We start from the raw sequence: 12,016 nt of genomic DNA on the forward strand, positions 1-12,016 counted from the left end.
GATCCAACCCCAAATCATTCCCCTTCTTTCATGCACCCAGCTGCAGACCTGGGATCCAACCCCAAATCATTCCCCTTCTTTCCCCTCTCCATCCCCGGCTGCAGGGATAACCCATCCCGCGGGGTGATGCTGCACCCCAAACCTAACCACGACCCCCTAAACCTGCCCGGGGCGGTGCCGTGGGGTCCCCCAGCTTGTCCCAGAGAGCGGGGAGCCTTTGGGGAAGGGGCCGATGTAGGGACGGGGGAGGCGCGGAGCGGCTGCCGGGGGCCGGGCGCTGCAGCCGGGGCGGTGCCGCGCACGGAGCCGCCGCCGGAGCCTTTAAAAGGCGGTGGCTGAGGCCGAGCCGAGCCGGGCTGAGCCGAGCCGAGCCCAGCCGAGCCCCTCCATGCGCCTGCCGAGCATGTCGCAGCCCTTCTTGCTGGCGCCCATCGCCGAGTGCGCCCCGGGGCCGCCGGGCGGCGAGGTGCGGCTGGCCGTGCTGGGCGCCCGAGGCGTCGGCAAGAGCGGTGAGTGCTCTCTCCGGGGCTGCTCCGCTCCGGGATGTCCCCTCCTGTCCCTTCCCTGTCCCCCTTTATCCCCTTTTGTCCCTCCGTCCGTCCTAACGAGCCCCTCTCTTCCAGCTCTCATCGTGCGCTTCCTGACCAAGCGCTTCATCGGGGACTACGAGCCCAACACCGGCAGCCTCTACTCCCGCCTGGTGCGCCTGGATGGCGAGCACGTCGCCGTGCAGATCCAGGACACGCCGGGTTGCCTCCAGGTACGGCCCCGCCGCCCCCCGCCCCAAAACCCTGGGAACCGGAGGGGGGAAAAAAATCTCGGCGGCTCGCTCCGGAGCCGCCCCAAATCCTGGCGGCAGCGGGTAGCTAAACAGGAGGCGGGTTTCGCTTTGAGATAAGGTTTGGGTCAAAAACTGTGAGTTCTGCAGGAGCATGAGCTCGTGGTTCTGGTGGGTTTAGCTTTCAGCCCCTTTTCCTAAAAAATAAAAAGCCCTGGGTTGGGGAGCTGGACACGCTGCCGTCCAGCTGAGCATGGGATGCCCCGAGTGGTGCCTTGCTTCCTTAAATTAGATCATTTCTCTGCCACTTGAGGGCTCAGCTTTGGAGCCTGTGTTTCGTAAAAGGGAATCAGCCAGGCTCGGTCCCCTAGGACAGAGCTCAGACCTCTCGGGACGATGTCAAAGCCTTGGCTCTGTCGTGCCGCAGGTGCAGGGGGACCGCGTGCAGGTGCTGGACTCGCTGTCGAGGTGCGTGAAGTGGGCAGAGGGCTTCCTCGTGGTCTACTCCATCACGGACTACGGCAGCTACCAGGCGGTCCGAGCCCTCCATCAGCACATCCGCCAGCTCCACCCGGACGCCAGGACCCCCATCATCGTGGTGGGGAACAAAGCCGACCTCCTCCACGCCCGGCAAGTGCAGGCCAAGGAGGGACTGCAGCTGGCCAGCGACCTGGGCAGCTTGTTTTTGGAGATCTCCACCAGCGAGAACTCCCAGGGTGTCTGCGACGTGTTCCAGTACCTCTGCAAGGAGGTCAGCAAGCTGCAGCACGCCGGCGGCGCGGACAGGCGGCGGGCATCCATCATCCCCCGGCCCCGATCCCCCAACATGCAGGACCTAAAGAGACGTTTCAAACAGGCTTTGTCTTCCAAAGTCAAGTAAAGCCTCCGGGGCGACCCCATAGACTCTTTATTTTTGTAAACTAGTGAACGAATAAAACCACAAATCTTTATTTTTGTACTAATGCCAAAAGTATGGAAGTAAGTGTGTTGAAGCTTGCAGTTTCTATGTTGTTCCCTTTTGTTTGGTCTCGTAGGGTTATGTTATTTTTCAAAAAAAAAAAAATGCTGCATAGCAACTGAGTAGATGTGGTTGGAGAAGGGGATTTTTGCCAGCAGGTTTTGATTCTATTTTTTTTTTTCTTTTCTTTTTTTTTTTTTTTTTTTCTGTTTTGGGCTGGGATTTGCTGTTTTATTCTGCTGAAATGACTTTTTTTTTTGGGTGTCAGTTTCCTGCTTGTAAAATGATGATGATGATGATGATGATGTAACCTGCCTTTATAAAATGCTTGGAAAGCCCTTGTTGGAAAGCTTTATATGGAAGGCGAAAAAAAAAAAAAAAAAAAAAAAGAAAAAACAGCCTTATTAAACGTGAAAAGAGAGAATTGCCTGTAAGAGTACTGCTTATAATAGGATCTCTTTCCTCCTTCAGTGACTGCTGCTTTGCTTGCACCTGTCCCCACCCGAAAGCTGACGAGCTGTTAGCAGTGAGCTCTGATTTCGGATTTCTAGAGCTCTGTCCCTAACGGGAGGGCTGAGCCTCTGCTGCACATCACCGTGGGACAAAGTGCTGAGCAATCCGCGGCTGAGCTGCGTGGGGGATTGCTGCTGCTTTCTGCGGAGCCGTGTGCTAGCAGGGACTGATGCGTGGGTTCCCTTAGAGAAAATAGCTGCATTTATGAGGAATCACATCTCCCTCTTCCCCAGGGTGATTCTGTAGCCAGTTGGAAGCGGGTCAGACTTTTTCCTCCTCTTTTACGTCAGCTCTCCCACCCTACCCGAGTGATTTTTATGTATTTATTTATTTTTATTTTTATTTTTTATTAACGTTTGCTGGCTGTCTAAGCACAGAACGTGGGTTTTGCACTTCAGATCTGCCTCCGAAGTGCGTGCGTTGTGCTGGTAAAAATAAAGCTCTGCTCCACGCTGAGCAGAAAACGTGGAAGTGGAGTAATGGCTTGCTGTCCCTGCTCCAACCTGACTCCACTACGGAGAGCAGGAGGGATGCAGCTCAAGATCTACATGGGCAGACCCAAAGCAGGGCCGCGAATTGGGCTCAAACCTCTTGAGTTAATTACTGGAAGTGCCAGAGCACGGTGACAGCCTGGACAAGGGATGTTAGTGGTTGAAATGCACTGAAAATATTTTTCTTCAGCCTGAGAAGTGCTCTGCCAGGTCCACGACTCTGGGATGGGGGCTTGAGAGGAGTGGGGGCACTTGGTTAATGGGGACGGATGCCTTCGTAGTGAGCTCAAAATCAACTTCAGGGGACACAAATTCATGGGGAAATTTGAAGGGGAATTTAAAAAATCACAAAATCACAACTGGGGTATTTAGGCAGCATTTCACTATTCTGAAGATGGGGAAAACAAACTGTTTTCCAGGAAAACAAACAAACAAACAAAAAAAAAACAACACAGTGCTAGGGTGTTGGTTACTTTTGAAACTGTGGCTGGAAATGATGAAGTTTGATTCCCCCCTTGAGCACCCAGTACAGGGTTTCACTGAGTGAGCTGCTAAAGGTGATCAGCTTGTACATGTCCAGAAAATACACCCAGCATTGAGCCCTGGTGCCCGCTGTCCTAGTGAAGCAGGAGCTGGGGATGGCGCTGGGGGCAGCTTGGGCAGGGGGTGGCCCCTTCAGGAGCATGGCAGGGCTAAGCTTGGCCTTTTCTCCACGATCAGAGGGAAGTATGAATCTGCCTCCTTCCTCCCACCACCTCCGCTGTGGAACAGAATCAGAGCAATTTTCCCTGACAAGAAGGATGAGTGGGTTTTCGGGAGCGGGAACGCGTTGTGGCATCACACACTATTATGGCTGCTACTACATCAGCATCTCCCCCCCCGCTGGGCTATTTTGTCTAGTTATCTCCCAGAAATGAAATCACCCAGTGATGCCTTAAGACTTCATGAATTTTACAATAGCTGCTGCCATCAACCAGCTCCGTGCGATTCTGTTCAGGAGCCACAGGTCCCTAGGTAGAGCTAGGAATATCTTCTTCAGGAGGTTTCATGGATGTCCTCCTCTCTTTTGGCTGTGGTTGACTAATCCTGGGCGGAGGAACAACGAGAAACAAATCCATATCCTGTGCCCAGGCCTCTGATAACACAACGTTAGTCCTGGTGGACTTCAGTAGCTTTTTTGTTGGTTATTTAGGAAGGTCTGAGCAGTTTCAGAATGTACTATCACCAGGGGTGATGCTGTCTCAGAGCCCCGAGGTACCACACAACCCTCCAAAGAGCTGTCTGACAGAGAAACCTCCGCAGTGACAGCCCCCAAAAGCTTGTTTGAATTGGAGCATGGCTCACAAAACAGCAGCTCAGCTTCAGTTTTGGGTAATTTGTGACAGTTCAGACTTCCCAGAAAAATCCCTCTGGTTCTCAGCCTTGCTCATCAACAGTTCTGTTTCCACATATCTAAGATAAGGAGAAATCAAGAAATCAATTCATTTTTATTGAAAAAAAGAGATAACTGGTTTATGAGGCTTTCCTAATTCATTCATTGCTTGATGCTCTTGACTACAAGAAGCAGGATCAAATGTTTAAATACATAACCTACACTTGCTAGGCCAGTGTACGTTGTGTGGCACGACCATTTACACCCTATATTTTCTTCCAAAAGAAAACTTAGGGTATAAAAAGCACCCATTTCACTGACTTCATTTACAACTGAAAGGCAACATAGCAAAGTTTGCACAATAATTACAGAGCTCCAGAGATGTTACAGCTGTGGTGTTTAGGATCACCCTTGGTTTGCTATCTGTGCTTTCCTTCCTGGACTGACAATAACCATCCACAAGAGAAATCCTTGCCCAGAGGCCCTCAAGCTGTGAGATGCTGTGAATGCTCTGCTTCAGACCCCACAGCATCCTCTGCCCTTCACTGGGTAAGCACAGGGCTGAAGGGCTCTGCCTCTGTGCCCGGGCTTGATGAACCCTATTTTGCTGTTGATCTGTGCACAAAACTCCCATTAAAATGCATCTGCCCAGGAAATTGCACAAGGTTATTGAATAGTTCAGCCTGCATTACTGGGAAGCGGTAATTAATTCTTAAAGCTGGGATATCTCTCTTCCAAGGTATTTGGCTCTTTTCCCATTACTAAAAACATCCTCCTCTCAGGTTTCAGTCGGTCCTCGTAAACATTTCATAGTAATTCCTCCCCCCTCCTTGGGATGGTAAGCTAATATCAGTAAATAGTGTTTCTGAGCACAGCTCTGGGAAAGGGGGACAGAGCCCCACTTGCTGGTGAACCACGAGCACCCTTCCTGCAGCTGAGACCGCCTCCTCCTCCTGCAAACAAATCTCAGAACAAGCAAAACAGTGCTCTCAGCCCCAAAACCTTCCAGGAGCTTTAGGAGCAAGGGTTGATCCAAACCATGCTCAGTAGGCAGATTCACCTAGGAGGTGAACTGGCAAGAGCCCAAGGAGTACAAGGATGATGGAGAAGTCACAGCAACAGCAGCAGCAGCATATCAGCAGCCCCTTAGGACCCAAAGCAGCTGAGGAGGTGTTGCAAATGATTTGTACAGATGCGAAGATGCTGGATGAGGTAAAAGCAGGGGGGCTGCACTCAGCTGCAGGGAGGAAAAGACCAGGCTGCCAGCCCTTTGGAGTCAGCCCTGGGTCCTGCCCAGGACCCAGGGGTTGATAACAGCCTCTGGGCAAGCTTCATCTATAGCAGGGTGAATATTTGTCCCCACCCAGCCCCTGTTTTTTGCAGACACCCCTGGTATCCTGTCCATGAGGAGGCAAGTCTGTGGCAGGGGCAAAGGTTTCTGAAGGCTGGTCTTGGGTTTAGACCTGAAGCACAGACAGAAGGGACATTGGAGGATTTTATTCCAGAACGGTGATTTTTTACCCTTTCTCTCACCCCAGTGTACAGAGGCTAAAAAAAAAAGAAAAGAGTTTCATTTGGATATATTGCATCCGTCAAAGTGCCCAGTCTCCCATACAAGTGGCAATGTCCCTGCAGATTAAGGGTGCTTAAAACACAGCATCAGTCGAGAGGGAATTTTTCCATCTGTCCATGGTGTATTAGAAGAGCTCCGAAAGGGCTGTTTTGTAGGTTTTGCACAACAAAATGAAAAGCTTTGGCTTTTATTTAGAGTGTGAGGTTGAGATACTGCACCTGCTCTGTGCTAGGGGCTCCCCATCACTTGGCCAGCCTGGGGAGAAAGAGGCTGCATCATTTTAAGGGTGGCTCTGAGAAAGGACTGGTGCTCCTGGCGTAAGCAGGTGCAGTTCTGTGGGTGGGTTTGGCTGCCTTTTCCTTTAAACAGGTACCAGCACAGGGCTGATTTCTCCTTAAAAAGCTATATAAAATGTCAGATTTGGAGTTTTACATAGCTTTCTGGCACACAGCAAATGGAGCCTGACTTCTGGAGTCCCTTTGGTGTTTAAATAGGGATACAAATACACAAGGTAGTCTGAGTCTATCTCATGTCAATGATCTTGGCGTAGAAGAGCCCATTGGGAATTAAGGGCTACTGGTAGGAGGCAGAGGCCAGTGCTAATTCAGGCTTGTACCTTGAAGATGAAATATGCATCTGGTTGTTGAGGTGCTTGCTAATTTTGGCTCTGGTTCTGAATAATGGAACAGCATTATTAGTCTGATGCAAAACTGTCCATATTTCTTATGCAAAATTGCTGTCTCAGTAGTGAAGCAGCCTACTTTGATTTGCTTGGATACTAAGGAACAGTGGACAATAAATATGCATGCAATTAGACTAATTTGAGTGAATAAAGAGGGGTATTGCCTAATATATCTAAAATTCCAAGAATCCATGCATAAGATGCAATGAATTGTTTTCCCCATCTTTTGATTGTTTCAGGGATTTCTGAGCAAGCTTGCTTAGAAGATGTTATAGTCCATTTGCTTTTGTTAATGAGATGTTCGGATACAAAGCTGGTAAAATATAAGCAAGATCTGAAGCAGAACTGAGTCATTTTATCCTGGGTAATGAGCTGTCTTGCTGCCTGCATCATCCTCTTGCATGGTAAGGGGAAAACACTGGAGGAAAGTAGAACCTCCATGTGTCCACCTCCATGTAGACACAGCAGAGGAGATGTAAGTGTGGTCTTTTCTGCTCTCTGCCACCTGGACCCACGCTGTGCTGCACAGACAAGTGCTTCCAAGCTGCCTTCCACCTTTCTGCAAAGAAAACTGATAGTTATGAAAGCTTCTTAGGAAAGCAGCTCCCATGCAGGTAACACCATGCCCCATCTTTCACCATTTGTGCCCTCCCTGGTCTTCACCATCCTGCCAACTCAGCCACCAGCTTGCCCTGGGCATCCATCCTAAATCCCTGAGGCTGTGCCTGTGCTGCCAACTGGAAGAGTCCTCAGCAATGCATGCCAGAAGGTGTGGTATGAGGCGTGTGGAGGTGTTTCAGAGTGCAAAGTTTGATGGTGTCCTGTTAAATTTCCTGTGGGAGGAACCTAACATCATCTTCTTCATGCTGCCCTTTGGGGACAACCTGTGGGATTGAGTTGTTCCCAGAGAAGTGCCTCAGTGTTAGTTTGGAGGGAGCTGGTTGGGGCCAACCAAGGTAGAGCTGTCAGCTGGAGTGTATGGTCAGAGGTCCACCACAGAGGTCCACTCCATGACCCTCCTTCGGTCCCTAAATAGACAAACCTGATCATTCCAGTGAAGACCAAGGTCTTGCTGTACAGCTTACCATTGATTTGGAGAGCGTGGCTCCATTTTGTCAACTTTTGAAGGCTGGCATTAGACCTCTCCTAGGCTTCTTTTTTTGCCAGACTGACCAAACCCATCACCCAGGACCTTTAGGTCCTGACTGTCTTGTCAGCACTCCAGCAGACCTTCTCCAGTTTCTCAATGACTTGTTGAAGTGGGGGTGCCAGCATGGGACACTACTCCTGGGGCATCCCCGCTGACATGAGATAGAGTGGGAGTAATAACTACCCTCTGTCTGCCAGCCACGCTGGTCCTTGTGCAGACCCAGTATATGGTTTCCCTGACTCTCAGTAAAAGCCCACCAAAGTCTCCTATTAAATTCCAGGTCGTTTCCATCCATTGCTCTGCCTCCACTGCAGAACTTTGCCCAGCTCATGTTGAACTCCATTGGTCAACTTTCTGTTGACCCAGACCCCAAGTTTCTCAAAGTCCCTCTGGTCGGAAGCTCTACCAGCTCTGCCAAATGGAGATGGAAGTTGTCTCTTCTAATCTATTATCTGAAAATGAGATGAAAGTGTCCTTTGTGTCATCGGCTTGGTGACTGATGAAAATATTGAACAATATCAGCTCCCGTGTCCTTCTCTGGGGTCCTCTGTTCATTACTGTCTGCCAGATGGCCCATCACAACATTGATTACTGTTCTTTGACCTAATGATCCAGCTAATTTTCAGTCCATCTAACAGTTTATTCATCCAACCCGTATTTGCTCAGTTTTTGTAAAGTGGGAGACTTTCCAGTTGTCAGAGCTGTCCCTGTGACTTTCTGGTGATGGACTGCAGCCGTACAGTCACATCAGCACCCTCTGGTGAATCCCATCTGGTCACCTGGATCTGAATACTTACAGCTTCTCTACGTAGACCCTCATTTGTTGCCCCTCCTGGTGTTTGTCCCTCTCCTTCACAAGTCATTGTGGACAAGTGAAGGTCTAGGAGTAGGCTTTGCCAAGGAAAACGTACGCAAAAAAGGTATTGAATATTTTAGTCTTTTGCTTATTGTCTGTCAGTGCATTGAGTCATCCTTTCATTAGTAGACCCACAGTTTCTCCAAATTGCTTCTTCCTGCTAACTCATTTAGAAGATCCCTTCATGTTTCTCTTTGTCCTCAGCCAGGGTTAGCTCCAGCTGGGCTTTGGCCTTCTGATTTCATCCCAGGATGAATAAACAGTGCTTGCATGCTCCTTTTTGTTGCTTTACCATGCTTCCACTTGCTGTAAGCTCTTGTTTTGCATTTCAGTTCACTGAGAAGACACTTGCTTAGTATCAACAAGCACACTCCTGGTCTTTCTGCACGAGTGGATAGTTTACTCCTGAGCTCTCATTTTCACACACACCTTGCCCCATGCCATGGTTGTTATTGGGTAACCTCCCACACCTTCAGCTGGGCTTAGCTGCCAGCCTAAATCCTACCTCATTTTTGAGAGCCACAGGCTTAGATCTGAGGATCTAAGATCTGAGATCCTGCCCTTGGGCATTTCCCTAGATCAGCTTCTCCCCGTGGGACTGGTCTTCTCTCCTTCTCATGTAGAAGAAGCTGTAGAGAAGACAAGGAGCAATGGATTTAAGCTGCAGCAGAGGGGTTTAGTCTGAAATTGAAAATACTTCCTAAGAGTCTGGACACTTGGCAATGGAAAAAGAGCCCAGGAAGTAGATAAAATCTCACCCTTCAGAATTTTAAGAATAGTCTAGAGATATATACCAATATAATAATATAATAAAATACCAAAAAAGGCAGCAAGGGTAGCTGTTCTGAGGCTGGTGGCAAAGAAAGTTGGACAAGTTTCTGAGCCCTGCTAAGCCTGTTTTTCTATGACTTCTGTGTGCTGCCTACATTGTTCACCTGTGAGTCTCTGCTCTTTTCAGCTCCTTTCTCCATGGCCAAGTCCTTCCCAACTCTCCCATTTTCCAGCACCCTTTCCCAGACTGTGGGGGCAGCTGCTCCGGGGTGAGCCACCCTGATGTACAGAGCTGCCCTTGGGCCTCCTTGTGCCTTCTAGGGCTGCCACCTCACAGGGGCAGGAGCTGCCCCCACCTGCACTTCCATCCTTCTCTTCCCGGAAAGCAGCAGCACTCAGCAGCTCTTCACTTCAGCTGATGCTCCTCCGGGAAAAACAGTGACATCTAATCAGATTTACAAGAGCAGCCCAGGTCTGAAGTGCTCGTGGAGAACTATAAACAAGCTGGCATGAACACAGCACTACTGCCTTTTCTGAGCCCTCCTGCAGTTTAGGTTTAGCAGCCGAAGATCTAGATGCTCTCTGCCACCTTGAGTCACACACGTGGCAATAGCATCTGCCCTAGTTAACTCAGGGCAGAGGTGATAAAAGCAAAATGAACCCTCCATATCTCTTATCAAGACCAATGTATTTGTTGGTGAGTTTCTGCAACCTGTAGCTCCACAGCTCTTCTACAGTAGTTTATAGAAGTATTAATCTCTAGGTGTTCCTTGTTTGATTTTATTTCCCAGTGAATACTCCGGATTTGCTAAAAAACTGCATGCAAGGTGGGATCTCATTTTGGGATGGTGTTCTGCACACTACAAATGGTGAGGGAAAGGAAAGATGATGTTTCTTTTATAGGGTGAATACTGTATATACAACAGCATGCACTCAAGCAGGGAAGTTAGGGACCTGCTACACAACTGCTGTAATAGTGTACAGCACTTAAACAACATTTGAAACTGGTAAACTTCAGGACATGCAGAAACATACGGAAAGATTGCCTGAAGTGAAAAGAAAGGTGGAAGACTTATGTTTTTTACTTTCTGTCCCTGACCGTTAGATCTGTACAATCTATCTACCAGCAGGTAGACTGAGAGAAGATTTATTGCTGGCAGACAGACACTCACAGTGTTTCTCCTGCCTAAATAATAAAAATAGATTTGTGTAGCTATTGCTGCCTGCCCTTGAGAAAATGCGGCTTTCCTTAACACAAACTCTTCACAAAGGCAAGCTAGACTTCTTTTCATATTCATTTTTTCTAAATTATTTCTAAATGTTATGCATTTTTGTGTTCACAGAGTAAGTCCCTTGGCGTGACTTTGACTTAAAAACCTTGGCTGCTAGAGCTGAATCTCTGCTGCCATTCACAGAACGTTTCTAGCCTTCAAGCTTGAAAAGAAAAGTGATGGGCTATGATCTAATGTGACCTCAAGGTCCAGAGAATGAAAAGGCACCCTTGAGCTCCAAATCATATTTTTCATATCATATGATTTTTAAATTATCCCGCTGATGTGAAGACAGAATTCAAAAGGAGGGAGAATGGCTCATGGTGATTTATCCCTTCTGCAGCTTTTCTGCATTTGAAGAAAATGGCCAGTCCATGGGGAAAGTGTAGGAAGCAGAAGTCTTTGGCTCACAAAGTCCTGGGGATTGAGGCTCCTGAGAGGACCCTCCTGGGAGCTCCAAGCAGAGGCTGGAGGCAGAGTGCCCTGGGATAGTTGGTGGGGAGCAGGAATTGCATGGAAAACACCACTGGGTGGGACTGAAGTATGTCCAGTTTATGTTGTATTGTATTAGGAGTCTTTCTGTTAAAAAATAGCTATATTTTAAAGTTAAAAAAAAAAAAAAAAAGGCAACTGCTGCATGAAGTTAGAATCCTGGTCAGCCACCCTGCACCTTTGCTCACAAGGAAGAGAGCTGCAGTTGAAAACCACAAAATCATCTGGTGTCCTGAGCTAGAAGGGACCCACAAGGATTATCAAGTCCAACTCCAGGCACCACGCAGTACCACCCCAAAACCATGTGTCTGAGAGCGTTGTCCAAACACTTTTTAAACTCCAGCAGGCTCGGTGCCGTGACCACTGCCCTGGGGAGCCTGTCCCAGTGCCCGAGCACCCTTTGGGTGCAGAACCTTTCCCTAACCCCCAGCCTGACCCTCCCCTGTCCCAGCTCCATGCCGTTCCCTCGGGTCCTGTCGCTGTCCCCAGAGAGCAGAGCTCAGCGCCTGCCCCTCCGCTCCCCTCGTGAGGGAGCTGCAGGCCGCCATGAGGCCTCCCCTCAGCCTGCTCTGCTGCTGTGCTCAGGGAAAGGAACGGCTGGTTACTGTTCATCATCCAGCTTGTTTTCCTGTTGGACTTTTCCTCCTCCGGGATTACTGAGATGCTTGATTCATCCCTTATGCTCAGAGGAAATGTTGCTCACTGGGGATTTGGACAGCTTTGTTCAATCTTCCTGGAGTTGTTCATGGAAGCTTGAGCAAGCTGTTACTAGCAACATCCATAATTTGAACCAGGCCCTTGTCACTATCAATCAAAACCTGGCAGAGGATTGTGCTCAGCCAGAACAGGCAGCCGAGGAAGGAAACCTGCAGGAAGCAGAAACCTTGTGGCCATGAGCCTTAGCTTGGTGGAAGGTGGGCATTACTCCTGTCTCCTAAAACCAGCTCAAGGAGCACCACAGTGATCAATGACATGGGAACAACATGGAAAACTCTTCCACCATGGGAAGAGTTTTCCCATGGGAAACTCTTACACCATGGCCTGCAGGGTCCATCCCCATCAGAAATTTGTAATAGTAAAGCCTTTCTGAGCCTTATGTGCCTGTGCCA

At 48.9% G+C, this 12,016-nt stretch overlaps 1 protein-coding gene across 2 annotated transcripts; it reads left to right on the forward strand.

Moving 5' to 3' along the window:
• The first annotated feature begins 337 nt into the window (after positions 1-337).
• On the forward strand, positions 338-2,206 carry RASL11A (RAS like family 11 member A). 2 transcript variants are annotated; one of them, XM_084539329.1, is made up of 3 exons: positions 338-509; positions 624-760; positions 1,206-2,206. In XM_084539329.1, exons 1-3 carry the CDS (start codon positions 389-391, stop codon positions 1,656-1,658), a joined length of 711 nt encoding a protein of 236 aa, XP_084395455.1. In that variant the 5' UTR covers positions 338-388; the 3' UTR covers positions 1,659-2,206. The 2 variants fall into 2 exon arrangements, with proteins under 2 accessions (XP_084395455.1, XP_084395454.1); XM_084539328.1 differs by having other exon boundaries at positions 352-760.
• Positions 2,207-12,016: the final 9,810 nt, after the last annotated feature.

The sequence above is a fragment of the Aythya ferina genome (assembly GCF_964211825.1).
Source record: "Aythya ferina genome assembly, chromosome: 1".
Classification (NCBI taxonomy): domain Eukaryota; kingdom Metazoa; phylum Chordata; class Aves; order Anseriformes; family Anatidae; genus Aythya; species Aythya ferina.

Excerpts from the sequence above, each read along its gene's own strand:
- RASL11A (XM_084539328.1), top strand. The coding sequence starts at position 389 with ATGCGCCTGCCGAGCATGTCGCAGCCCTTCTTGCTGGCGCCCATCGCC. Across the intron at positions 761-1,205 it reads ACACGCCGGGTTGCCTCCAG|GTGCAGGGGGACCGCGTGCA; the intron begins GTACGGCCCCGC and ends GTCGTGCCGCAG.